A 25,175-nucleotide genomic window follows, 5' to 3' on the forward strand; every position below is an offset into this window, starting at 1 on the left:
AACATTCCTCCAAAGAAAGAATGATACAGAAAAACGTATAAGAAAACTCTGAGGGAGCATCATTAATGAATTATTTTCATTTTCAAGGTGATATGAGATAAATATCTGTTTTATAGTCTTTTGGGGGGGAAGTTATATACGTATACATATCCATTTGTGACTAAACTATAATGGCATCAAAGAATAATTCATAAATGAAAACAGCCCTATAATCCTAATATCCTGAAAATCTTATTTTCTTTTTTCTAGAGTGATACAAATTTTGTTCATCTGTGTGTGTTTTCTCATACTTTGCAATCCTATTAACCAACAAATGCTAGCTATGTTTTTACTTAATATTTTGAGTGATTCTTAAACTATTTGTGGTTGAAATTTTTAAAGGCTTTGTGTCCTTCCTTTGTGTCCTTGGAAATCATCATTTCCAAGTATTGAATCACTGTGCTCTTTCAGTTTGGGTTTTCACTTTATTTGTGTATAAACTATTATAATCTCTATAGCAAGGATCCTCCTTACACTAATGGCTTTCTTCTGACTGTTCAGCTACTCAAGATAAATTCCCACAAGTATGATTAGTGGATCATGGGGTATAAACATTCTCATTATTATCAACAGTATATATATTTTTTAAAGTGGACTATTTCTCAGTTTGAGAATATCTAGCCTTTAGAACTTTGCTATCTCTCGATCTCCTATCAACACCAGCTGTCCTTTTTCCTGATAACTCTTTCCTCCCCCCTTCCTTAATTGAAACCAGGCCTTTCTACTAGGGCTCATCTTCCCTGCAGCATTCTCAAACAGTGCTTGTTTATTTTCTTGCACCCTTAATTCCTCAAGATCAGGAGGAGGGATCAGTGCCTTCCTTGTTCTCGTTGCTGCTTCCAAGTATTACTCCAACCCCATAATTAAAAAAAAATCCCAGTCCTTTCTGGTTACAGACATTTCACTGTGTCAGTGCTTCCAAATGACCTTCTCTGTAGACCACCATCAGAATTTTTTGCCGTATTTGCATACCACCAGTACTATTATTTAATTTTATTCTTGAAATTGTTGTAATTGTTTTACTTACATAAATTTATTTTAAACAGAGACTGATCTAGGCGCTAATATTTGTGAGGTCCATCAAATACACTTGATATGTTAGTTAAATTTTAAGGTATGGTACCCAAATACACAAGTGTTAAGTTTTTATAAAGTTTGTCCAGATTCTGAGAAGTTGGCAATATAAGTGGCATAACTTTTTTAATATCCCTGAAACTCTCTATAAAAACTGACAGAGTAACTAGAGTAGCAAAACTACTACTAACAGTAGATAGGCACTATTACAGGATCACTGAGTAACAATATATCCTCATTAATTGGTGGTGGTGGTGGGGGGGGGGGGACCCTTATACCACTGTGGTATCAGCAACCGTGCAGAAAGAAACAGAGAAGTCGCCTGGGCTTCTGATGGCTGGTAGACCTGGAGAACTTCTCTTCCAAAACAACAGGTAATCATTGGAAAGATAAGCAGACTAATCTGAGAATAGCAGCAGAAGCAGAGAAAGGAGTCTGCAGGTGCCAGATTACTAGTGCCTTTAAGGGAAACAAGAAAAAGCTTGTCATTGCTGGAGCAGAGGGAACTTTTTAGACGTATCTCATACTGAGAAGAAACTGTGGGGAGTAGAATCCAAACTAAGCATGACAGGTTCAATAGGAGAAAGCAAAGAAGCAATTTAGATAAAACTGAGGGATAGGAGGAAAGGAAGTACATCTCAGAAAGTACAATGGTGTGTTCTTTATCTTGAACGTAACAGACGAGGCACTCTAGAGACACTGAAGACTCTAGAAAAGCCAGCCTGACCCACTCTTTCCTGACAAAAATAAAAGTGCATTTAACTTAAACATGAGCAAAAGAAAAGGAATGGGGTAGAATCACATATAAAGATACAATAGGAAAAAAAGAGAACAGAGAACAAAATAACATCCCTATAACAAGGATGGCATATTAGAAAGACATGACTTCAAAATAAATAAAAACTATATTCTCATAGTTCAAAATGATCTAAAAGAAATAAAGAAAATGTAGCAGCTGTGTAAAATTTTAGAAAGGCTGGTAAATGAGTCAATTGGAGAGAAGAAAACTTACAAAAGATAGGTGACAGAATTCAGGAAAGGGCTGGAAATAATAATTTTTGAAAATCACTTCAGAAATGAAAAGCAAACTGGAACAAAAACATATAAATACAAAAGCTATTGCATTAAAAGAAGAAAAATAGAATGAGGGAAGTTTTAAAATAAGTTAATAAATAATAAATTTTAAATTAAAAAATAGAGTCAAAGAAAGTGATAGGCACAGAAGATAAAAAATGCATATAAATAGAAGACACTGAAGGAAATATAGCAATAGACAGAAAAAACACTAGAGACTACAATTCAAGTAAAATTTCTTAAAATAAAAAGTGACTAGAAAATACGTATTAAAAGATAATACTGTAGTAGGAAAAGAGACTCAGAATGGACAACATTAAGCAAATTCTTATAAAAGTAATGAACAAAGTCAGTGATGGGGAAAGAAAATCAGATGCTTATTAGATTTTTGACAGCAATTCTTCATGCTAGAAAATAATGTAGTAACATATTTAACATACTCAAGGAAAGAAAATGTGAGCTAAGGATTTTATATTCAGTGAAATTAACCTTTTAATCTAAAGACTACATAAAACCTGTTGAGTAGTGTGAGAACTCAGAGAATGTTGCTCCCATGAGCGATTCCTGAGGGTTCTCCAATAGAATACACTTCAGACTGGAAAGGCAATTCCATAAAGGCTGGTGGTGAGTGTTGAATATATATTTACCTTTATCACTAAGAATAATTAGTTGTTATAGGGAATAGAGTATAATGAATATATATTTTTGGATAAAGATACAATGTAAGTATCAAAAATGGGGAGGGTGATTGAGGGACTTCTTGCTATGGGGGCATTAAGAAGTCAGTGGGAAAAAACACATATAGAGGCTGGCCCAGTGATGTAGTGTTTAAGTTTGTGTGGTCTGCTTCAGCGGCCCAGAGTTTGCAGGTTCAGATCCCGGGCATGGACCTAGCACCATTCATCAAGCCACACTGTGGCAGCATCCCACATAAAATAGAGGAAGATTGGCATGGATGTTAGCTTAGCAACAATCTTCCTCAAGCAGGAAGAGCAAGATTAACAGATGTTAGCTCAGGGCCAATCTTCCTCACACACATGAACACATACACACAAAGATATAAAGCTGAAAAATTTTGTTAAAAACAATCATTTCAGGGCCCTGGAAATTGACCAAAGGCAAACATTTAATAGAGAAGCATTTCTTCTAGAAAAACCACTAGAGTTTTAGTAAGAACAGTAGGAGTCTTTAGCCTTCTTGCCTAGGGATCCTTCCATCCCTTTCCCCAGCTTGGTTGGTCACAAATGGAGTCTTACCATCTAGGAGCTGGCTGCAAAAACCAGCAGCTTTTCTTCCAGAAGAGGCAGACTTACACTAGGTCTGAAGGCAGAAATCCTTCACTTTCTGCCGACAGGGAGAAACTTGAAGGAAACAGAGCAAAACTGAAGCCTGGTTAGCTTGGCTTTGTGGTCCCATTCAGGATGAGTGGCAGACCATATAGACATTTAACACAAAGATCTTGGAAATTAGAGAGTCACAAAAAGTGGAGAATATTTCTCTAGATATCCTGGGCTGACTGGGAAATTACACACATGAGTTGGGGAGATCTGAGAGAACCTAGTGAAAAGTAAAAGCCAAGGGTAGACTGTATAACTGACGGCAACTTTGAATGCACTCCCTAAAACACACACACACACACACACACCTATGTGTAGAGGATGGAAGCCTAATGGCTTGAGGCATTTGAACACAACCTTTGCCAAACTTATCGTGGACCAACAAAGTGGCTTTGCCAATGCAGGGGCAACTCCTTGGAACCCAAACTAAAAACATAAGAATTAGAATAAAAAGCTGAGCAGAGATATCAATGGCCACACACTACAAAGGAGATAGATTTTGAAACTTAAGCATGGGTTACTAAAATTAAAAAAAAAAACTCCCACAGAATCTAGAGTTGTCACATTATATTTTTTTAAATGTCCAGTTTTTGACAAAATATTATGAGACATGAAAGAAACAAGAAAGTGTCGTCCATACTTAGGAAAAAAGTAGCTAATTGAACCTGACTCTGAGTAGACCCATATATTGGATTTAACAGACTTTGAAGCAGGTATTATAAGTATGTTCAAAGTATTAAAGCAAAATATGATGACAATGACTCAATAAATAGGGAATCTTAGTTAAGAAACAGAAAATGATAAAATGAACCACATTATCGTTCTAGAGTTGAAAAGTTAATAACACAAATGAAAAATTCACTAGAGATTCTCAACAACAAATTTGCTATGGTGGAATAAAGAATCAGCGTATTTGAATATTGATCAATATAAATTATCTAACCTCAAGAACAGGGAGAAAGAGGTTTGAGAGAAAATGAACAGAGCTTCAGAGCTATATAGGACAATAACAAGTGTCCTAACACATATGTAGTGGGAGTCATAGAGGGAGAGGCGAAAGAGAGGGAGACAGAACAAATATTTGAAGAAATAATGGCCAAAAACTTCACATATTTGATTTTTAAAAATTTCCCCCCAAATTAGTCTATACATTCAAGAATGTTAAAACTCACAGAAGATAAACACAAAGAGACATCAACCTAGGCACATCATAATCAAACTGCTGAAAGCCAAAAACAAAGAGAAAATTATGAAAGGAGCAGTTGGAATCAGCAAGGAGAAACAACAACAAAACTCATCACACGCAGGTGGCCAATAACATGATTAATGGTTCACTTCTCACCAGAAACAATGGAGGTCAGAAGACAAGTTCAAAACACTGAGAGAAAAAACAGAATATGGAATATGAATTCCATATTCAGCTAAATTGTGCTTCAAGAATAAAAATGAAAAAAAAATGAGGGAATTCATTGCAAGTAGATTTGTCCTGTATGAAATTCTAAAATAAGTCCCTCAGATAAATTGTGTTATATTCATACAATGGATTCTAAACAGCAATAAAGAGGAAGGAGTTACTGATACATGCATAAATTTCAAAAACATCATGCTAAGTGAAAAAAACACCACACTCAAGAATCACACACTGTATGATTATGTTTCCATGAAATTCTGAAAAAAAAGGCAAAACTATAGTGACAGAAAATCAATGGCTGCTTGAGGCTGTGGGGAGAGGGAGAGAATTGACTGCAATAGGATATAGAGTGCTTTTGGGAGTGATGGAAATGTTTTATATCTTGATTGTGATGGTATTTACACAATTATACGCTTGTCAAAACTCATTGAACTGTTAATTTCAAATGGATAGATTTTATTATATATAAATTATTCTTTAATAAACCAGAAAAAAAGGAAAAAAAAGGTAAGTCCTTCAGGCTGAAAGGAAATGACACCAAAGAGTAACTTCAATCCATGTGATGAAATGGAGAGCACAGGAGATGGTAAATATATGGGTAAATATGAAAGACTATATATATTTTTTCTCTTCTTTTAATTTCTTTAGAACATGAAACTCTTTAAAGGATTAATTGTAGTGCTGTATTATTGGGTTTGTTATGGATATATAATATCACATATATGTGCAGTTTATTATATATATTATACATATTACACATATAAATAATATATATGAACTATATTTGACAATAATAATAAAAGGAGGAGATGTGCTGAAGCAAAAAAAAAAAAAAAAAGAGAAAAAATGAACATAGAAACAGGCACATAAATGATCTTGACACTGGAGTTATCCAACAAGGAGATTAAAATAACTCTTCTTAATATATTCAAGGACATAGAGAAAAAGATGAACGAAGTAAATGAAAACATGGATAATTTCATCACAGAATTAAAAAACCTATCAAAAACAATAACTTAAAAATATAGTATCAGAAATTAAGAACTAATTTGATGGGTTGAAAACTTACTGGATATCACAAAAGATAGCATTCGTTAGTTGGAAAATAGGTCAATGGAAAATTTCTAAACTGAAACACAGAAAGGAAAAAAAAGTAGAAAATATAGATAAAATTAGTAGGGATATATAAAAATATAAATTTAGGCACTCTTTTTCACACTAACAACCTAACATCACAAATTTGAATGCTAATAAAAAAACATGCAAGTGTTAGAAATAACATGAGAGAATTCCTACATAATCAGAAAACAGGAAAATTTTTTCTTAATTATGACTCAAAATTAAGACCAAAAAAGAAAAAGAGTAATAGATTTCATTTCATAAAAGTAAGAATTATGCTGCATTGGAAATACCATAAGAAAGTAAGGATAGATGACAAAATGGAAAAATATTTGCAACTTATATCACAAAGAGTGAATAGCTTATAGCAGGACATTTTCAGCATAATAAGGATGACAACTATAACGTATTGAAACTCATCAGATGTTTAAATTCGTATGAATTCATGATACTTAACACAAAATACCTATTGGTCACCTTCTAACAATACTAGTGAATCAACTCACTTTTAAAACTGGTGAATAGGGGCTGGCCCCATGGCCGAACTGTTAAGTTCATGTGCTCCACTTCAGTGGCCCAGGGTTTTGCCAGTTTGGATCCTGTGCACAGACATGGCACCGCTCATCAAGCCATGCTGAGGCAGCATCCCACATGGCACAACTGGAGGGACCTACAACTAGAATATATAACTATGTACTTGGGGTCTTTGAGGAGAAGAATAAGAACAAGAAAAAAAGAAGATTGGCAACAGTTAGCTCAGGTGCCAATCTTTAAAAAAAAACAACTGGTAAATAAAGAGAAAGAATTAAGTATCTGTTCTGCTTTTCTTATACAAACTGCACATCTAATAAATAATGTGCAATTGGTTGATGAGATGTTTCTTTTTATAGAGCTACTTCAGATGATAAATGAAGGAATGATAGAATTAGAACATCACTATATGGCAACCCATTAAGAATCAATGGATGTAGGCAATACACATCAGCAGGTGTTAACATCACACGACCAGAACTATGTGGCTCTGATGTAACTATAGAACATTATCTATGAAGTAGTCTTGCCAAAAAAACAAAATGCAAAAACAAAAACCTTAATGAAATGAAATCTCTATATCTAACTACAAAATGAAAGAGGAACATGGCCATACCATGCGGATGTGAGAGGAAAATACAGGCTGTGGGTAATTCTACAGCACATATTAAATTTGCTCAAAAGATCTCATCCAGATGGCAGTGTAAGCAGACTCTGAACTCATCTCCTCCCATGAACACAACCAGGTTACAATAATTTTTGGAAAAATTACGCTGGATAGAAAATTGAAAACTGGATAAAAAGAACCCCCACAAGAAGGGACAGTCCTGACTAAGGCAGCAGGGGCAGAAATTCCTGCTGGAGAGAAAAAAGTCACCTTTGGGAGCAGCAGAGTTTCTCAGACAGTCAGGTGGGAGCCACACTAAGGTATGCAGCCCTCCCTGGAGGAGTGAGTTCCGGAGAGGGGGCCGATACTGCTCTAAGCATCCTTTAGACTCAGCACAACTGAGACAAGGGTCTTACTATCTAGCTTTGCTGGCTATTAACTGCAGCAAGGAATACCCCCAGAAAAGCTATTGGACAAGAGCTGAAAAGACCTGGATCTTAAAGGGCCGATGCACAAACTCACCCATCTCAGCAACTTAAAATCATCAGAGAGAAGGCTGACAGTCCTTTGGTGAAAAGAGACTCACCTGGTGGGCTCTGGGGGCATCTCAGTGAGAGGAGGGACCTCTCCAGAGACTGAGACATTGATGGGGACCATTGTTCTGACCTGGTCCAGGCATGTTGATGCAGACCCCAGGAGACGCCATTGAGGTTCTTCTCCTGGCTGTTAACCCAGGAGGCTGCCACACCCACTAGAGTGCAGATTTAATCCAGTTCAGCCAGGGCAGGCAGCCTGCCCTAGGGCCCAACAGCAAGCCCTCAGGCTACTTGTCGGCCTGCATTGACTGGGTGCCTTGATCCTCTACAGGCAGGTGAGTGTGTCTGCCTCTGTGGGGCAGGGCCTGTGTGAGGACCACATGAACTGTGGGGGGCATTGGTGGAGAGGTGGGGGCCTCTGCAGTGGGGCGTTGGGGTATGCTCCAGGGGGTTGGGAAGTGTGCACAGACCAGGACTGTGTTGAGGGTGTGTGTGGTCCTGTGGGGCTGGGGGGCTGAGGCTCATCAGCGGCAGAAAACCTGTGCTTCACAAATAGCCGTAAAGAAGATCACCCGCACCTTCCAAAGCCTGAACCAACTGAGTGCTCCCACGCCAAGGGCCAGCCCCATACAGCTGTACTCCTAAGAGAATTGACAACAGCCTTGTAGGCCTGAGGCCTATAGCAACTGTAAGCCCCTGAGCCTAGCAACCAGCTATACTGGGTACCTACCCAATTAACAGGAAAACTGAAACAGGAATGTGCTGTTAGACCTTGTAGCCAATGGTGCTGAGACTCCCCAAATTGGATTTACAAACAGCTGGCTAGGGAAGGAAAGACTAGACTCTCTGTGTACCTGCATTAATAGCAACCCTTCCACAGCAGAAGGACACAAGTAGCCCACAAAGGGGTCATTCCTGGATCTTTTGGACTGATGACGAGAGGGAAGCACACTGCTGGGCCTCAAAGGCATCTCTTACATAAGGCCACTTCTCCAAGATCAGGAGGCATAGCTGACTCACCTACTACAAAGAAAATAGCACAGAGAAAGAGGCATAATGAGGAGCCAAAGGAATACAAGGGAACAGGACAAAACCCCAGAAAAAGGACTAAATGAAACAGAAATAAGCAACCTACCTGACAAAGAGTTCAAACAAAATCTCATAAGGATGCTCACAGATATTAGGAGAAGACTGGATGAACACAGTGAGCTCATCAACAAAGAAGTGGAAAATATAAAAAAGAAACAATCATAAATGAAGAATACAATACTGGAAATGAAAAATTCACTAGAGAAACTCAATAGCAGAGTAGAGGATACAGAACGGATCTGCAAGCTAGATGAAATACTAGTGGAAATCACCCAAGCAGAACAGAAAAAAGAGAAAAGAATTAGACAGAATGAGAACAGTCTAAGGGAACTCTGCGACAATATCAAGTGCACTAACATTCGTATTATAGGTGTCCCAGAAGGAGAAGAGAGAGACAAAGGGTCAGTAAATTTATTTCAAGAAATAATAGATGAAAATTTTCCTAATCTAAGGAACGAAACAGACATTCAAGTACAGGAAGCACAGATAGCTCCAAACAAGATAAGCCCAAAGAGGCCCACACCAAGACACATTATAGTTAAAATGTCCAAAGTTAAAGTTAAAGAGAGAATCCAAAAAGCAGCAAGAGAAGGGCAACAAGTGAAATACAAAGGAAAGCCCATAAGGTTATCAGTGGACTTCTCAGCCGAGACCCTACAGGCAAGAAGAGAATGGCATGATGTATTTAAAGTACTAAAAGGAAAAAACCTACAGCCAAGAATACTCTATCCATCAAGGTTGTCATTCAGACTGGAAGGAGAAATAAAGAGTTTTCCAGAGAAGCAAAAATTAAAGGAGTTTATTACCAAGAAACCAGTTCTACAAGAAATGCTGACGGGACTTATTTAAGTTGGAAAGTGATGACCACAAATAGCAATAAAAAATTATCAAAAAAAATAACCCCCTCAAAAAAACCAGGCATTAAAATCACTGGTAAAGGTAAAAATATAGTAAAGGTAGCAGATCAACCACCTGTGAAGATAAGATGAAGGTTAAAAGACAGGAGTACTAAAATTACCTATTTCAATGATAAGAAGGTAATGGATAGACACACACAAGAGATTATATATTATTTTAAAAACATAAAATGTGGGAGGAGTGGAGTGAAAAAGAGCTTTTAGAAAGAGGTTAAGCTAAAGAGTCTATCAACTTGATATAGACTGTTAAATGCATAGAATATGATATAGGTTCCTCATGGTAATCACAAATCAGAAACCTACAATAAGTAAGCGAATAAGTAAGACAAAAGAAATCAAACACATTACTAAAGAAAGCCATGAAACCACAAGGGAAGAGAGCAAGAGAAAAAGAAAGGAACAGAGAAGAACTACTAAAACAACCAGAAAAAAAGTAACAAAATGGCAATAGATATATATTTATCAACAGCTACTTTAAATGTCAATGGACTAAACACTCCAATCAAAAGGCTGGGCAACTGGATAAAAAAACAAGGCCCATATACATGTTACATACAAGACACACTTCAGACCTGAAGACACTCACAAACTGAAACCATGCAAGTTCTAGAAGAAAACATAAGCAGTACACTCTTTGACATCAGTCTGAGCAGCATATTTTCAGGTACCATGTGTGACAGGGCAAGGGAAACAAAGGAAAAAATAAACAAATGGGACTACATCAAACTAAAAATCTTCTGCACAGCAAAGGAAACCATCAACAAAACGAAAAGACAACCTAACAATTGGGAGAAGATATTTGCAAACCACATATCAGATAAGGGGTTAATATCCAAAATATACAAAGAACACATATATCTCAACAACAAAAAAACCAACAACCCAATTAAAAAATGGGCAAAAGATCTGAACAGAGATTTCTCCAAAGAAGATACACAGACAGCCAACAGGCATATGAAAAGATGCTCAACATCATTAGCTATCAGGGAAATGCAAATCAAAACTACAATGAGGTATCACCTCACTCCAGTCAGAATGGCTGTAATTAACAAGACAGGAAACACTAAGTGTTGGAGAGGATGTGGAGAGATGGGAACCCTTGTACACTGCTGGTGGGAGTGCAAACTGGTGCAGCCACTATGGAAAGCAGTATGGAGTTTCCTCAGAAAATTAAGAATAGATCTACCATATGATCCAGCTGTCCCACTACTGGGTATTTATCCAAAGAACTTGAAAACAGAAATGCATAAAAATACATGCAGTCCTATGTTCATTGCAGCATTATTCACAATAGCCAAGACTTGGAAGCAACCTAGGTGCCCATCAAGGGATGAATGGATAAAGAAGATGTTGTATATATACATAATGGAATACTACTCAGCCATAAGAAATGATGAAATCTGGCCATTTGTGACAACTTGGATGGACCTTGAGGGTATTATGCTGAGTGAAATAAGTCAGAGGGAGAAAGTCAAATACCATATGATCTCAGTCATAAGTAGAAGATAAAAATAAAGACAAACAAACACATAGCAATGGAGATTGGATTGGTGGTTACTACAGGGGAAGGGAGGGGGACAGCAAAAGGGGGATTAGGCTCACATGTGAGGAGATGCACTATAATTAGTTTTTGAGTGGTGAGCATGATGTAATCTACACAGAATTTGAGATATATTACTATGTACATCTGAAAGCTATATAATGTTATAATCCAATGTTACTGCAATAAAAAAAAGCAAAAAAAATTTACTCAACAAATACACTGCGAAGGAAAAACGAGAACTATAACAGCCTTCAGTTTAAAAGAGACTTATCAAATGATCACGATACATTGAGTTTATTTGGATCTTAGTTTAAACAAAGCATAACAATAAAAATAATGAGGCTGATTGAGTATTTGATGCTATTAAGGACTTACTAGTTTTTTAGTTCTGGCAGTGGCATTATGGCTATATTTTTTACAACGTCCTTATCTTGTAGAGATTTCTTCTAAAATGAATAGGATATCTTGGATTTTCTTCAAAGTAATCTGGGAGGGGGCAGTTGATACGGGTTTAAATGAGACGAGATTGCCTATGGGTTGATAATTGTTGAAGCTGTATGTTCAGTACATGAGAGTTCATGATACTATTCTGTATAATTTTTCATATGTTTGAAATTTTCAACAATTAGAAGTTTTTAAGTTTTTTCACAAATCACCTAAAATCATCTCCAGTTCTGCCAGCTATATGTAAGTAACACACTTTGTGAACAACTAAACATTCCCTCTCTTCCTAGATTCACTGCTGTTATCTTCTAATCCAGGGGTTGTAAAACTATGGTCTGTGGGCTGAATCTGGCTTGCTGCCTGATTTGGTAAGCAAAGTTCTATTGGAACTCAGTCAGGTCTGCTGATTTATATATTGTTTATAGGTACTTTCACACTACGATGGCAGAGTTCAGTAGTTGTGACTAAGACTGAGACCACAAAGTCTAACAATATTTACTATCTGGCCCATCAGAGAAAAAGTTTGTTGACTCCTGTTCTCATCTCTCAACCATCATCCATTATTATTTGAATATGTTGATATCTGGATTGCAATTCTCTTATCCCTAAACCCTGACATAATCCTGGGTGATTTCACTGACCATGCAGATGACCTATCCAATATCTGGCCTCTCAGTTCTTCCCACTGTCATCTCCACTGTCTCCACTCCATTTCAGCCACCTACTCTGACAATCACATCTTGGACCTTATCACCACACATAATTGCTCCGTCTACAAAATCACTAATTCAAATCTACAAACACCTCTTCTTCCAGTTTTTTTGTGCAATCAGTCCCATCTCAACTGCTCTGTGTCCTCCTTGGGTCTTTTAATGAGTTGATCTCTCTACCTTCTCTCAATCCATCAGCTTTCTCCTTTCTTTGATTCTCTCTTTATCTAACTAAAGTTCCATAGTCCATCATTTCAGTAACATTCTTGCTAATACTCCAAATCCCTTGGCTCTTTTTTTTTTTTTTTTTTTTTTTAAATCTATCTAAAGAGAATCCAACTGTGGTAGACTCCAACTATCTACTTTTTACTGCCCAGACCCAAGCAGCCAAGCGCTGCTGGAGAAAGTCACAATGCAAATTGTTTCCACTACAATTTCATGCCATACTCAAACGGATGTTCAACACTAACCAAAAACCCAAATACATTTACCTACTGGACTCATTTTCCCTCTCCCCATAGAAGCTACTTCAAACCTTCTCCAATCTCTTCTTCTGGAGCCTTCTCCTCACCTGGAGATGACTGTGTGACATTTTAGAGAAAATAGTAGAAGATGGAACCTCCCTCGTCACATGCACTCATCCTCGTTTCCTTCCCTCCTGTTACAGTAAAAAAACCTGCCCTTTTTTCCATTTCAGGATAGTCCTACTACTAGTGTAATGAATCTCGTTGTCCCCCTCTCCTAAACTTTAATTTATTTCTTTTTACCTTCTCAGTAATGTATTTGATGACTCTTTCAACTGTATCCTGCCCATTGGTTTTGAAGCATTAAATAAAACCACCATCACTACTACCACAACGCCAAGGAAAACCTTCATTTGAGCACTCACGCCTTTCCCATTACTACTGACAAACTTCTTAGAAGTTGTGTCAGCATTTGCTATCTCCATTTCCTTCACTCCTGCTCGTGTCTCCTTTCCCCCCACTCTGACTTCCAACTCTGTAATGCCACAAAAACAGCTCCCATTAAGGTAATTGATAACTTCCATGTTCCTAAGTACAATCCAGTAGCCATTTTATCCTCTCAGAAACATCAGAATTGAGGGCTACTCTGTTTATGAAATATTATCTTTCTAGGTTTTTGTGACCCAACTCTCCCCTGATTTACTCCTGCCTCTTTAGTTACTCTTTTGTATCCCTTGAAGATTCCTCTTTCTCCATTCATTGCCATGGACTCTGTTGAAGGGCCACATTGCATTTCTCACTTGATTTTCTCTGCCTAGATATATTTCTTCCACTCCCACACTCAGTTAGCACCTACACTCAGATGGCTCACCAATTTATATCTTCAGCTTAAACCTTTCTCCTAGGTCAGAAATTGTATATCCAGCTGTTTACCTGACATCTCCTGTGTGTCCCAACTTTAAGCCTAACTCAACATGCACAAACTCAAACTCAAAGTAATCCCTGCATAATCTGATCATCTTCTAGTGTTCCCTAACCCAGTGAGTAATTCCCCCGTTTTTTCTGTTCCACATATTTAAAACCAGAGCATCATCCTTGACACTGATTTTCATTCCTTACTCCATATACGCAATCCACCACCAAATCCGGTAGGATGAATCTCCTAAACATGTTTCCAATCTGAACATTTCTCTCCATCTACCTCATTGCCACATTTGTTTGCTTATTTGATTAATATCTGTCTCCTCCCATTGGACTTCATGATTCCTGAAGGCGGAGTCATGTCTGTATTTTGCACCACTGCATCCTTGGTGTCTAGCACTCAAAAATATTTGTTGGATAAAGACTAAATACAAGAATTTAAGGAAAACCAGCATTCAAGTTTAAGAACAAACTATGCTGTAAGAATAGGCCCACAGATCAATGGAGCAGATTAGAGAGCCCAAAAATAAACCCATACATATATGATCAATTAATTTACAACAAAGGGGCCAAGAATATACGATGGGGAAAGGATAGCCTCTTCAATAAGTGGTGTTGTTAAAACTGGACAGCCATATGCAAAAGAATGAAACTGGACCATTATCTTACACCATACACAAAAATCAACTCAAAATAGATTAAAAACTTGAACCTAATTCCTGAAACCACAAAACTCCTAGATAAAAACCTTAGGGGTAAACCACTTGACGTTGGTGTTGGCAGTGAGTTTTTGGATTTGACATCAAAAGCAAAGGCAACAAAAAGCAAAAATAAAGTGGTACTACCTCAAACTAAAAAGCTTCTGCACAGCCAAAGAAACCATCAACAAAATGAAAGGGCAACGTAATGAATGGGAAAAATTATTTGCAAATCATATACCTGAAAAGGAGTCAATATCCAAAATATATAAAGAACTCACACAACTCAATAACAAAAAAATAAAAATCTGATTAAGAAATGAGCAAAAGAACTGAATAGACGTTTTTCCAAAGAAGCCCTCCAAATGGCCAACAGGTACATGAAAAGATGCTCAGCATCACTAATCATCAGGGAAATGCAAACCAAAACTGCAATGAGATATCACTTCACATCAGTTAGAATGGCTGTTAACAAAAAGACAAAAAATAAGAGTAGTTGATGAGGACATGGAGAAAAGGAATCTTTATACTTGGTTGGTGTAAATTGGTGCAGCCACTATGAAAAACAGTATAAAGTTTTCTCAAAAAATTAAAAATAGAACTATCACATGATCTGGCAATCCCACTTTTGTGTATACATTTGAAAGAAATGAAATCACTATCTCGGAAAGATATCTGCACCCCCATGTTCTTGCAGCCTTATTTACAACAGCCAAGACATGGAAAAAATCTAAGTGTCCATCTGTGGATGAATGGATAAAGAAAATATTTCAATATACAATGGAATATCATTCAGCCACAAGAAGGAAGGAAATCTTGCCATTTGTGATAAGATTGATGTATCTTGAGAGCATTATGCTAAGTGAAATAAGGCAGACAAAGACAAACACTGTGTGATGTCACTTATATGTGGAATCTAAAAAACAAAACTAAAGTAAGTTCATAGACACAAAGAACAGATGGGTGGTTGCCAGAGGCCAGAGGTGGTGGTAAAGTAGGAGAAGGGGTTGAAAAGGTACAAACTTCTAATTAGATGATAAGTTCTGAGGATGTAATGCACAGCATGGTGACTATAGTTAACAAACCTGTATTGTATATTTGAAAGCTGCTAGGAGAGTAGATCTTAAAAGTTCTCATAAAAGAAAACGAATTGTAGCTATGTGAGGTGGTGGGTGTTAACTTGTTATGGTAGTCATTTTGAAATATATACATATATCAAATCCTCATGTTGCACACCTAAAACTAATGAATGTTATATGTCAATTATATCTCAATTAAATTGAAAAAAAAAAAAGTCAAAGAACAAACTGTGCTTCTAGCCAGGGTAATAGTATGCAGTCAGACCGAGCTTATCAGGGTCATGTTATCAAGATTATATGGCTACTGTTACTACCACTTCTATTATCTTCTTCTTATGTTGTTATTGTTATTGCCTGCCCCTCCTTCTGTTACCAATACCCCTCCTCCTCCTCCTTCCAATAACAATATCAACAGCCCCCTAGGGCTTTTGTTCTAATCTGGGAAAGTAAAGCCACACTGTACTCTCATAACGGATTCTAATAACGACAAATTTTAAAATGCATCAAAATCTTACAAGCTGAAGCATTGTGGGATCCAGTAGCATTCAAATTAAGGAAACCTCAGTTACAATAACCCAAGGTTTAATCAGAGAATGGAAAAAGAAGCAAATGCCAAACTGACTATTACAGTCCCACCTCACGCACAGCCTCAGCACTAACTCACAGGAAGAAAATACTGCGGGAGAGAACGGAGTCCCCTCTCAGCTGCGCCCTCGGGGAGCATAGGGACAGGATGTAGACACACACTGTTTTGTGGGCAGACAGGGGAAGAGAGCAACTCAGATGACACACAAAGGAAACAGGAAGAGGTCCTAACCACCTCTGGTCCCTCAGCACCTCACATTTAGATTCTTGTACATCACTTCAGTTTGCACTGGATTCTGTACCTCATAAGTGTTTGCTCTTTATTTGTGCTTTGCTTATCCAGCTGTCCTGTAAACTTGAAGCTTGCACAGGGATGTAAGAGAAAAATGGCACAAGTGAGAGGAGAAGAAGGGAGAGAAGATCGAAAGCATAAAGAAGAAAAAGCTGTGTCATTGGGTGGGGACTTGGCAAGGCTTTCCGCTGGCAGCTGCCTCGTCTGAGGTCAGTGTCTACCCCTTAGCTCTACACTGGGCTTACACTTTTGGCCACTCCACGGTGAAGAATTTTTTTCCCTTTCTGTTTTGCTCTCTTCTATTTTGCTTCCTTTGTACCCAAATACACAATACCAGTACTATTTCTCTGATACTGAGGCCATTTTTTTTTCATCTGGTCCAGCGGACCAGCAGCAAAGTTACAATCAGAAGACTGAGAATTTTCCAACCACGCAGGATGTCGACATGGCTTCTGCCTCTCCAGCGATTTGCAGTTTTTAGCAGCAACAAGCTTGGCTCCCTTGGGTTGCCCATTATTTTAAGAAATATGCTTTCCTTAAAGGCAACACCACCCTCCTTTCTGGGTAATATACTACCTCACCTCCATTGCTGTCTTCATGTTGAGCCATCCCATATCCTGTTTCCTATAGGCTACACTAATCCATGTTGCCAATTCTCGATGGAGTAAACATTAGGGCCTCAGATACGCAATACTATATATAGTTTACTGATTTAGGCAGAAGGTACGAAATCTATATCTAAAGCCAAGGTCAGTGTGTACTTCTGCTAATGTATGGTGAATGTCGTGTTGGATTCCAAATTAGGCAAATATAAAGAGAGGGAGGAGGATTCTTTTATAATAAAAACTAAGAGATAGAGTTCACTCATTACTATTATTACTATTCTTGGTGAAAATTGTCATTTACCAAACCCTTACACTTTGGCAGTAACTATGCTAAATGCTTTACATGGATTATCTCATTTAATCATAAAAATAATGGTACGTATGAAGGAGGTACTATAATTATCCATATTCGTTATGTAAGAAAAAAAAAGGTTAGAGACTTGAAACAACTTGGCAAAGATGATATATACAGTAAAAGACAGAGCCAATCCTCAAACTCGTATAACTAAACATTATTCTATACAGGTCTCCTTATTTCTCTTTACTCAGCCCCATCCCAGCCCCAGTTGAGCTCAAGTTTTTTTTTTTTTCCTGGAAAACCTCAATGGAAGTAGGACTTTGTAAGGTCGTGGTGGAGGAGGCCCTGCCCTATAGGTGGGCTGTTTCGATTCCATGGTCCGATCTCTTGATTAGAAATAGAGAGGAGATGATAAATCTACACCTGCTCCTGTCCTGGGCAGCTCCATGCCTCCTTCAGCAGAACCCTCAGGAGTTAATTTTTGTTGTTTTTCTTATATTACCAGGCTACTTTGCCCCTGAGTTAAAAACATCCCATTTCCAGCGCATTTTCTGTTTGTTGGCATTCGTCTTCATTCTTTTCCATTAGTAGAAATGGAAATCATTTATTTTAGGACCAAGTAATTTAGGGTAGACATTATTATCATCATTTTGCAGATGGTCTCAGAGAAGTTACATGACAGGCCCCAGGTGAAATTCATTTCTAGCCAGACAGTAGCTAGATCTGAAACCAAGGATTCCTGCCTCCAAATGCAGGCCTCTAAAATGTGGTTGTGTGAATACTACGTGTCCAGCAGCCTCCTTGGCACCTTGACCTGCCCTATGCTAAATATATCCAAAGCCACTTCCATAAATTCCTGCACAAACCCGCTCTGCTTCCTTTGCCTCCCATCTCAGTGAATGGCACCACCATTCATGTATGTGTGCCAGGCACCTGGGTGTCACCTTCAATTTTTTTCTCTCCTTCACTCAGGCTGCAATTGTCCTATATCTCCTCTATTACCAAGTCATATTTGTTTTATGCCCAACTCATAAAATTTATCATTTTCTTTTTGTGTCTACCCAAACTACTGCTCTGTCTCCTCCGGGCTACTGGGATTGTCTTCTAACACGTCTCCACCTTTTCCCTCCTGTCCACCTTCACTGCATTCTCATGCTGAAGCCAGCATGATCTTTTTATAACACAAATACAATCAGTTGATAAATGTCACACCATCCTTTTGTTGAAAATACTTCAATATCTTCCTGTGGCTCTTAGATAAAAATTAAAACCTTGACATGGTTGAGAAGGTCTGGCATGGTCTGGTTCTTACCATATCTCCCACTTCATCCCTTAATCCCCCACGGCAGTCCCACCTGTATTTTTCCATTTCCTCAAACTCTACAAAGCGCTTCACACAAGTTGTGGGTCACTCACAAACATCCAACCTCCTAAATGATGTTAATTCTACTCAGTCTTCAGCTCTCAGCTCAGGTGTTGCTTTCTCAGGGTCAATTTGCCTGGCCTCTGTTATAGGCACTCTCACAAGATTTTTGTAGTCCTTGTGACTTATCACCGTTGCAATTTTACATTTACTTATGGAATTATTTGCTCAATTTCTGTCTTCTTTCCCAGGCAATGCCTCTTTCTGCTCAACTTTTGTGTACATAGCACCATGCCTAGCACATGGTTGGCTCATAATGCACATTTGTTGAACGAATGAGAACTGAATGAAAGCATGTGCTTCCTTCCCTCTACCAGTTACACTTACCATTTGTCTGAATAAGTAGGTTGTAGATTTTAGTCCAAATGCCCTCTGGATACAGAGTAAAGCTACATTCATACTTCCCCGTGAGTGAGGAGGACATGTTCCTTAAGTGCAGAGTCCACTGCGACACATTCCCAGGAATTTCTCTGTAAGTCACCAGTGACTTACAGGGACTCCCAATGGCACAGTAGGAACCATATTCGGGATGATAAAGGGCAATCAGGTCCAACTTATCAGTGAACTTGGACCATTGCATCTGCACCAAGAAGCCTTTCTTCCGTATTTGGCAGGTCAGGTTGACGTCAGAGCCAGGTAAAGCATAAACGTCTTCTTCTGCATTGAACATTTCTTCCCACACCCCTGAAAAGGAAGGACATGAGCCATCAGTTTGTATGATTCATATGAAGCGACTCTTAATTAAAAACCTTGGCTACTTTGGTGAGGCAAGGGAGCAACTGAGGAATTTTCTCCCTGGCTGCCTTAGGTGTAGGAGAGAGATTGTTCTGGATAAAAAAGCATGAGACTCCGTACAAATGAGGAGACATTAGCTTAAGGACACTAGAGGAACTTATTGACTTCTGAATATCCATCTTTCTGTCTGTTAGTCTGTCCAAAAAATATTCTAAGGTCTCTGACTACCTATGAACAAAACTTAAGCCTCTTTAAAAGTTGAAGCCCATCAGCAAATTTATGGCAACTCTTCTTACAATGAGTACAATTGGCTTTTTTGGTTATGAATCAAGAGCTCCATATTACACACAAACAGTATTTTCTGAAACTGAAAAAATAATAGATATATAGCCTAGGCTTTTGCACAGGCTAGCTTGTTCAATCCTCACACACCAAAGAGTGATGCTGCTAACATTCTTTATCAAAGGGGAAACTGAGGCACAGAGAGACTAAGTGATTTGCTTAAAGTCACATCTCAGGAAAAGACCATGAATTCAGTTGCCTAGAGTCTGTGCTCATAACTGTCATAACCTCCAAACTGCCTCCCAGATTGGTTGAGAAGAGTAAGAAACTTCACATTCAAGATATGAGGACCAAAGGGCCTTCCTTTCCATATAGTTAGAATTCCTGAGGAAAGGAGGGGAGAAAATATCTCAGGCAGAGGTTCCACCAAAGATAAACCATTAGTCGGTATCATCTATAAGCAACACTTTGAAATACTAGACACAAAGAAGAAGATTCTCTCCCATCTGCTCTCTGGCCAAATGGTACAGGGCATTTAATACATGTTAAACATTGAGCCTTTGACATCCTTTCAATAGTGTAGCCCCAGTTTTAGAATTAGCATAGAATACTCTTACAGGAATGATATATTATTGTGACAAGTACCACTGAAGCTCACAAAGGGAAAAGATAAAAAGATGACAAGCAACTGAGAAGAAACAATGCTCTCAAAGGTACTTGACAAATGGGAATTATTACACTTTTATGGATGCAAAACCTTGGGTAGGCAGAGGTTAGTACAGCTTAATGTAGCTCCCTGTGAGCTCTCCTTTGCCTGATAACATGCCTCTGATCCTATCTACAGCATTATATTCCAAAGTCTCCTTTGATTTAGAAATTCTCCTTAAAACCTTCGTAGCTCTATCTGAAAAGCACAGTTAATTCTTAAGACACTCAGGCTCACTGTAATGCCCGCATGCAACGGAATGCAGAACAAATCTTTCCTCTTGCTATTTCTAATTAGGGCCTTTAGGCACTGGTTCCCACTGTCGTAGGGACCCACTTTGTCTCTGAGGTCCATACCTACACATGCCTCATTAAAATTCAATGTATGTTCAACACCCAAAGACATTAATATTTGGAAGAGAAACGCTTGTTATATCTGAAAGAAAAAGGATCTTTGAGAGAGAGAAAAAGTTCAGCAAAGATCTCTGAGCATCGATGCCTTTGTGATTCTTTTGGTATTCTGGAGTTGTTCTGACTACCGTTTGGAGAGCATTTCATTTCCAAGAAACACAATTTCCCAGTTACTCCAGAGATCCTCTTAGAAAGGAAATGGGTGAAAATGTCTCAGAGCAGTGGCACAAACTACTCGTTCCCTTCCTGTTTTTAGTGTTCGTTAGTAATCATTTCTAGACTCTAACATCTCTCCGATAGCTGCCACTTAAACACATGACTGAAAACCGTAGTAATGATCTGCCTTCGGTGATCAACTTTGGCAGCAGTCACAGGCATTTTAAATGAACAGAGGCCCCAATCGCCCCTAAAGCAGCCGATTTGACAAGAAAGGACAACCGGAGGCCTTACCCCTGACAAAATGTATCTGGATGATGGAATAGACGGCACAGTATGTCCATTTTTTCTCCATCGTCGCCCGAAGACCTTATCTCAGCATTTCCATAATGATCGCAGAAGTCAATTGATGCTTTTAACGAAGGAAACTCCAGCCACCCTATTCGTGCTGAGAAACCCCAAATCTACCACATGCCTGGGGCTGTTTATCACTTGGCAAGACCCCAGGAAATGAAACGTAGACAGGAAAGCAATGTGGTTCAGAGCTAAGTATAACCTTCCACAGAACAATGTTGAAATTGTTCTCTGAAATCTTCTGTGTCACCTTCGTTAAAAGGCTTTTCAGAATCCGAAGATTCTCTCTTTCAGGATCCCTGTGTCAGTTAAGCTGCTTCTAAAATCCAAACAAAGGAAATCATGCAGAGCACTTCGTAATGTGCTTTTTATACATTTCTTTTCAAGAGTACAAAGTCATTTAACAAATCTGGGCTTCGTGTCTTTCATAATAGTTTTTCTGTTCAATTTTAAAATGTTTTCTTTCCAGAATTGCTCCAGGGTGAAAGAATAAAGAATTAACACATTTAATTTTAATAAAATCTGAAAAGTAACAGAGGGTAGCATCAGCTATCATACTGAGTTTTCTTGTCTCCCCTCTTGCAAGGAAACCACACTTCCTGGGCAGGGAGACGTGAAGGTTTCTTTTCCACCCTTGTCTCAGACAGGCTAAAGGTCAGGTAGGGACATCTCCCACCCTGATGGCTGGAGGCCTTTTTCGCTGGCAGCAGAAGAGCTTGTCTGCACCTCAGCCAGAAACCATGTAGAGCAAGGCCGAATGAATCAGAATGCAAAGGCAGAGATCCCCTACCTCGGGCAGACACCAGGCCTGCCATATTGCCCAGTTAATTCCATTGACAGAGGACTCAGACTAGGGTTCAGAGAAGAGACTCCTAGCACCTGATGACTGTTTCCTGCCAGAAACGAATGTACTGGTTTTCCAGCTTTGGATAAAATAGGCCCTCTTCACCTTCCAACATTTAAAAGACAAGCATTAGGCTGAGGACTACAGCTTAAGTTTACAACAAAGAATAAAAGCGAATCACTATGTGTCTACATACCACCATATGAACGATTGGTGAAATATTCTGCGACTCTAATTTCACTACTACAATAGAGGCATCATCAGCAAGCCTCAAGACGAATATGAGAAGGCTGAGCTGTGTTTCTGAGGTGATTACTCTTTCAAGGTCAGAGGGAGATGATTTTGGCCAGGCTGTCATCATGTATCATGTCATCGTGTATCATGACATTGTGTCATGTTGTCATGTGTGTACTTATCTGTCCCTATGCAAGGCCCTGGGGGGAGTATGGATGATGATGAGACATAAGGCGTGGCCCTTGCCATTCAGGAGGTTAGAATTTAGCTGGGAGAACAGAGATTTGCATATGGTGAAACAAGAGCTACAGAATCAATTTTAATGGAATCCTTGCCTCTCATTGGGGTTGGGCCGCCCCAGGCGCCTGTTCAATGGTTACTGGGCAGATCTGCCTTCTCTGGCTGTGATTCAGAGCTTGGTTCATGGTTTTTAAACCTAGAAACCTCTGTGTCCTGGAGTCATCAGATTTGACTAGTTTTCCTTTGGGACTCACCCAGGCTCTAAGAGAAGAAAAATTTCAGACACCCACAGAATATTAATTGAATGCACCTGGTGTCCCGCAGCCGCACAACCCAGGAGACAGCCCCTCCATGGCTGTTTGCATGCAGCAGGTGGCAGCAACACGCCGCACACCAGCACAGCTGACCCAGGTGGTGGGAATTGCCTCCACTGCTTTTCAATCCTGATAATACTTTCTAAAGGCCCTTTCAGCGTGGCGATAGGCATTCTCTATACTTAAAAATAACTCTTCTATGGAAGTCAGGAAAATCTCTTCTATTATCCTCCCTGCTCACCAAATCCCAAATGCACAGCATTTCTTCTGCCGTAGATTGGAGTCTGCTGCATATAAAGAGAAAACAGAAGCAGCCAGTTTCACACACAAAAAGAAATCCTGAACTTCTTGAACTTCAGAGGCAAATTCAATTATTTACAAAGAGAAGCAGGGGCACACATTATTTCTGCTAGAGGCAAGCCATAATTGTGTGTTTTGGACAAACTTTTTAAATGCTCCATCTAAACAGTCACCCTCAATGAGTAAAGGACATTTTCAGAAATAGGAAGTTGAGCATAAGGTAAACTTACTTTTGTGGTTTTAGTAGAGGTTAATGCAAACAATACTGATAACTACTATATAAAAAAATAAAACAAAAATGTGGAGTGTTATACCTTTGCACATGTTTCTCTCCCAAAATAATTAGAAAACATGTTGCTTAGTGTTTCAGTTAATCAAAAAATATTTACTGTGTGCCAACTCTTAAGGGATTACTGAAGAGGCATAGTTCTAGCTGATTTTAACATACAAATGACAAAACACAGCCCTTACTCTTAAAGCACTTACTGTTTAAGGAGAAACATCCATGTGCACCAAAAGAGTCAAGAAATGTAAGGCACAGAACTGAATGAGTAGGTAGCATATGACTTTAGAAAAGGGGGTATCTCCCAGGGATCAAGTGAGCTAGGAACGTCTCAAGTGGAATCGAAACTTGGCTTCATATTGTAGAAGTGAGTCTGGTGGAAACCACAAGGCAAGTCATTCCAGGCAGAGGAAACAGAAAGAGCCAATGCTTGGAAGTGTTGAAGTTCAAGGTCAATTTAGTGAATCAGCTGTTATCATGGAGCAGAGGCTTTGGCTTGGGGGCAGACAAAGTCTTTCAAGGGGTGAGCTTGGATGATGCAGGCTTTGAATTCTGGGCTCTACACTTTTTTTGTTCATGTCAGAGAGGGTTATAGGTTTTTCAACAAAAGAGTAACATATTCAAGGTAAAATTTTAGAAGGATGAATTAGGTGAACATATGTAGATTGAATAAAAGAAGGGCGAAAAGGGAGACAGAAGACCTGTTAGGCGTCATATTTCTTTAGACACCTGAGTGTGAGAGCCTAATGGTGTCAGTGGTTAAAGCAAAGTGCTTTGGAGGCATGGACATTACAAAGAAAGAGGAGGCAAGGCTTGGTGTCCAATTGGACATGGAAGCAAAATCTCCTCTGAAGTTTCATGCATCACAATAAGGAGAAAAGAAAAACTGTAATGGAGCTGGATTCCTGCTGGAAGAGCCACCCCACCCAAGGAGCAATCACCAAAGGATCACTGGACTTTGGAGAGGAAGTGAGGGATAACGTGTTGGGGTCAGGTAGAAGCCCTGCCTTCATGAGATTAGAGCTCCTCGTTTTGGTTTTCCACTGAAATTTTATGAGTTTTAAGAATTACTATGTAACGGAAAAAGAATTTCATGAGACATTCAGCATAGCAATCTGTTTTATCACCATCATTTCCACCATGCTCAATTCCATCCATTACAGACAGATTTTAATTTAATACATTTTCCAATGACAAAATCAATCTCTCTCATTATCAGAAAACATTTTGAAAGGATAACAAAGAAAATAAAAATCAGCTGGAATCCTAACCACTCAGAGACAACCAGTACTTATATTTTGTCTTATGTCTTTCTAGACTTTTACATAAATATGTACTGTCATGCATTGACTAACGATGGGGATATGTTCTGCTGTTCTGAGAAATGCGTCGTTGGGTGATTTTGTCATTGTGTGAACATCGTAAAGGGTTCTTACACAAACCTAGATGGTACAGCCTACTACACACCCAGGCTGTATGGTACTAATCTTATGGGACCACTGTCACATATGCGGTCCGTTG

The 25,175-nt window shown here is 38.7% G+C and overlaps 1 protein-coding gene across 6 annotated transcripts in view; it reads right to left on the bottom strand.

Moving 5' to 3' along the window:
• Positions 1 to 21,781, bottom strand: part of CD96 (CD96 molecule) — an 86,885-nt gene extending 65,104 nt beyond the window's left edge. For 3 of the 6 annotated variants that reach the window (XR_011428851.1, XR_011428850.1, XM_070242842.1), the window contains exons 1-2: positions 21,380 to 21,596; positions 19,124 to 19,480 (exon numbers count right to left, since the gene is read on the bottom strand). Coding sequence is in view for 4 of the 6 variants with exons in the window: in XM_070242842.1 (XP_070098943.1) it covers positions 19,124 to 19,480; positions 21,380 to 21,440 (418 nt within the window). In the remaining 2 variants the exon portion in view is untranslated. Of the gene's footprint in view, positions 1 to 19,123; positions 19,481 to 21,379 lie in introns of all 6 variants that reach the window. The other 3 variants (XM_014732900.3, XM_014732898.3, XM_014732899.3) reach the window with 3 other exon arrangements.
• Positions 21,782 to 25,175: the final 3,394 nt, after the last annotated feature.

The sequence above is a fragment of the Equus caballus genome, chromosome 19 (genome assembly GCF_041296265.1).
Source record: "Equus caballus isolate H_3958 breed thoroughbred chromosome 19, TB-T2T, whole genome shotgun sequence".
Taxonomy (NCBI): domain Eukaryota; kingdom Metazoa; phylum Chordata; class Mammalia; order Perissodactyla; family Equidae; genus Equus; species Equus caballus.